The 3840-nt window shown below is 48.6% G+C and overlaps 1 protein-coding gene across 1 annotated transcript in view; it reads left to right on the plus strand.

The window, feature by feature from the left end:
• zfpm2a (zinc finger protein, FOG family member 2a) overlaps positions 1–3715 on the plus strand; it is an 89553-nt gene extending 85838 nt beyond the window's left edge. The window contains exon 8 of the mRNA XM_026184749.1: positions 38–3715. Within this exon, the coding sequence (XP_026040534.1) occupies positions 38–2580 (2543 nt within the window). The 3' untranslated portion in view covers positions 2581–3715. The remainder of the gene's footprint in view (positions 1–37) is intronic.
• Positions 3716–3840: the final 125 nt, after the last annotated feature.

The following is a 3840-nucleotide window of genomic DNA, read 5'->3' on the forward strand; positions in this document are numbered from 1 at the left end:
AGATTCTGAGCATTTTTCCCTTTTATCTCCTTCACAGGTGTCAAAATGGAAGAGAGCCTCCCTCCTGGCACCAGCTTGAAATGCACAATCTGTAACTACACGGCAGATTCTCTTATTACATTCCAGCATCACATCATGTCTCACCTGTCACAGGCGGCCTTCAGATGCAATCACTGCCATATCAGCTTCCAGAGCCACAGGGAACTCTTACAGCATCAGGACTTACATGGGCACGGCAGCAAACTTCACAGGGAAGGTAACGGCACAGAGCACTCCCCCAGGGGGCCGGAGGAAAGCCTCCAGCAGCAGCAGCAGCAGCAGGCCCGCACTGAGCTGGCCAACAGGAAGGACGCTCTGCTCGGAAGTCCCAAAGGGACCCTCAACAAGGAGACCAGCACAGACGGGGAAGCTGACAAGACTGAGAAGAAGCCCATGCTGTCTGTTCAGAAGGGAGAGGCCCACCCAGGCAGCAAAGCCAGTTTTTCTTACACTAGGATCAAGTCTGAGCCCTCCAGCCCCCGACTGGCCTCCTCCCCTGTGCAGCATAACATGCCTACATTTCCCATGGGCCCCTTCTTGTCTCAGTTTGCGTTCTCCCAAGACATTTCAGTAGTCCCGCAGGCTTCTGAGATTCTGGCTAAAATGTCAGAGCTAGTTCACCGGAGGCTGCGCCACGGAGGGAACAGCTACCCCCCTGTCATCTACAGTCCTCTTATGCCCAAAGGGGCCACCTGTTTTGAATGCAATATCACCTTCAGCAACCTGGACAACTATTTGGTCCACAAAAAGCACTACTGTAACAGCCGCTGGCAGCACATGGCCAAGTCCCCCGACTTCTCTGCCCTCTCGGATAAGGTCCCCGAGGCGGTCAGCCCCAACAGCGGTCACAGTTCTGTTAGCATGTTGGCCGGCTGCCACCCGTCGGAGGCTGACAGCCACCTCATGCAGTCAGCTTGCCTGAACTCCAGCGTGTTGGACATGATCAACGCTGGGGCTAAAGGCCCCGATAAGGATCTAGCAGGACAGGTGAAGAAGGTCTCCACGCCAACTGGGGCTGAGGAGAGGCTGAATGACAAGCAGATGGAGGGGAAGAGCCCCAGCACAGGTTTGGTGGAAAGTGACAACGATCCGACCAAGACGACTTGCGACGCCTGTAATATCACGTTCAGTCGTCACGAGACCTACATGGTCCACAAGCAGTACTACTGCGCCACTCGTCATGATCCCCCCATGAAACGCATGCCCACCAACAAGGTGCCCTCCATGCAGAGAACCATGAGGAGTCGTAAGCGCAGGAAGATGTATGAGATGTGTCTCCCGGATCAGGACCACCAGAGGCCCCCTATGGGTCAGCCAGGTTTCCTTGGGGTTCCTCCCATGAACCCTTGCACATCCCAGGAAGCTGTAGAGAGCCTTTCAGACCGCTTCCATCCCCGCTGTGATATGTTCCCAAGTATGGTACCTAAACACCTGGAGGCATCTCTGACTGTCACCAAACCCGTTCTGGCTCCCAAATGCAACATCGTGGAGCCACAGGAGCTGGACGCTCCCATTGACCTTAGCAAAAAATGCTCGCCGGTATCCGACAAGTCATGTAGCTCTCCCAAAAGACTTTTGGACTATCATGAATGCGCAGTGTGCAAGATAAGTTTTAACAAAGTGGAGAACTACCTGGCGCACAAACAGAACTTTTGCCCCGCAACGGCCGCCGCCACTGCCGCACAGCAGCAGCAGCCACAACAGCAACAACAGCACAATGAGAGCGGCGGCCTGGAGACGACCATGTTCCCAGATGTGAAGAGTGAAAGCAGCGGTAACCCGGATGAAGTCTACGATAAGAACCCAGGCAAATGTGAGAAGAATGGCAACGGGAAGGTGATGGTGCAGAATGGAGGCATGTTTCCTCCACACCTGGGGCCCGTGCCGGGTCTCAAGTCTTTCGCTGAACCCCAGCTCATCCCATCAAAAGAGGACAGCAAGAATATGTTTCTGCCCCACTGCCTCTACCCTGGAGCAATAAAGAAGGTCAAAGGTCCTGAGCAAATATCGCCGTATTTTGGGATAAAACCAACTGACTACGGGGGGCCAGCGGTGCAGGGAGAGACCGGTGAACAGGAGCAAAGTGTTAATGGGGGAGGAGGTGCTGGAGGAGGAGAGACGGGAACAACCAGAGAGCAGGCCACACAGCCTGCTGCTAACGGCTGCCCTCACCCTGGCAAGGAACCCCTTCCCCTCCTGCCCAAAAACCGAGGCATGGTCATTGTCAACGGGGGGCATAAGTCCGAGGAGCGTTCAGGCACAGCACCGCCGCAGCAAGAGAACCAGCCCCAGCCAGACAGCCAGCCCCCCAATCCCTCACCGACGTGGGCCACCGAAAATCAGACCGACTCCAACGAGAACATGTCGCCTTCCTCCAAGTCCCCAAACGAGGAGGCGGTGCCCACAGCCAATAAGGGCGTGAACGGCTCCGGAAGCGGCAAGTACTGCCGCCTCTGTGACATCCAGTTCAACAACCTGTCAAACTTTATTACCCATAAGAAGTTTTACTGTTCGTCACATGCTGCCGAGCATGTAAAATAAGAGAAGACACGTTCTTCATCCTCCCCCTCGCTCCTTCCCCCGACACCTTCCCCCCCTTACTGACTTTTCCTCCTTTCTTTTTTTTTGGTACACTGTTGTGTCTGGAATAGTGCATCATGCAGTGCTAACCGCTGCTTGTGGACAATCAAGAGAAGCTTCTTCTTTCATCGTTTTAAGACTTACAAATGCAAAACCATTGGTTTAAAAAAAAAAAGAAAAGAAAAGAAAAAGAAAAATGGATCAAGAATAATATTGGTGCCACTTTCACATTAATTTATTTTACAATCAGTATTAATAGGAGTAGTGGTCTTAATTTAAATTCAAAATGAAATTTATATCAGAGTTGTTTGTAATGTTATTGTATAGTCATTCTTGTGTAGCACACATATTGTTTACACTGTAATGTAGGCTCAATGAAACAATAGACAATACAAAAATGAGATGCATTTTAGACACAAAAATAGCTACTGAGGCACTTGTGTATTCTTATTTGCTGTACCAGTTTCTGTATATGGCCAAAATGTCACTTGCAGTTTGCTACTAATGACTTGTTAGCCTTAAAAAGCCGCCGTTTTGGGGGGGGGGGGGGGGGTGATCACCTGGCACAACCCTGCATCTCACATTTTGGCATATACACATGGCTTTGCATACATATGTGGCTGTTTGTCCCTGTCTCTTTTCTTCAACTCAGATGTGGATGTTTTCATGAGGATGGCAGCATTCTTGTATAGTACTCGTATTTCTGTTTGATGATACACTTTGGTCTCCCTTTTTCAAATTTTGCTCTCAATGCAATACTTTGTAAATGAGGGAACATTACTGAAAGCAGTATTACGAAATGGGGACTGTGCATATAATTATTTGTAACCCCATTGGGAATTTAAAAACAAAAAGAGAAAAAAAAAAAAAAAGCAAGTTGTACAAGAATTAAGTTTATTGCTGACGAACAAGATGGGTTGGGAGGTCAGTGGGGGATACTGATGTAAAATGATCATTCCAATGTCCTGATTATGGGAGAAAATGTTTCTTAAAACGTTGTTGCTATGCATGTATATGGATGGAATTAAATTCCAGATCTGTTGGAAATTTTTATTTTGATGTGGTGTCATAATTAAACTTAAATCCTCAGGATAAACCAGTGCTTTCTGGTGTTTCTTTCACATGAATCTATACCAGAAAATAAGATCACTGCAGTGTTATACAAACAAACAAACAAACAAACACTTATATATATATATATATAAAGATTTATTTTTGAAA

This window comes from Astatotilapia calliptera, chromosome 11 (assembly GCF_900246225.1).
Source record: "Astatotilapia calliptera chromosome 11, fAstCal1.2, whole genome shotgun sequence".
NCBI classification, from domain to species: Eukaryota; Metazoa; Chordata; class Actinopteri; order Cichliformes; family Cichlidae; genus Astatotilapia; species Astatotilapia calliptera.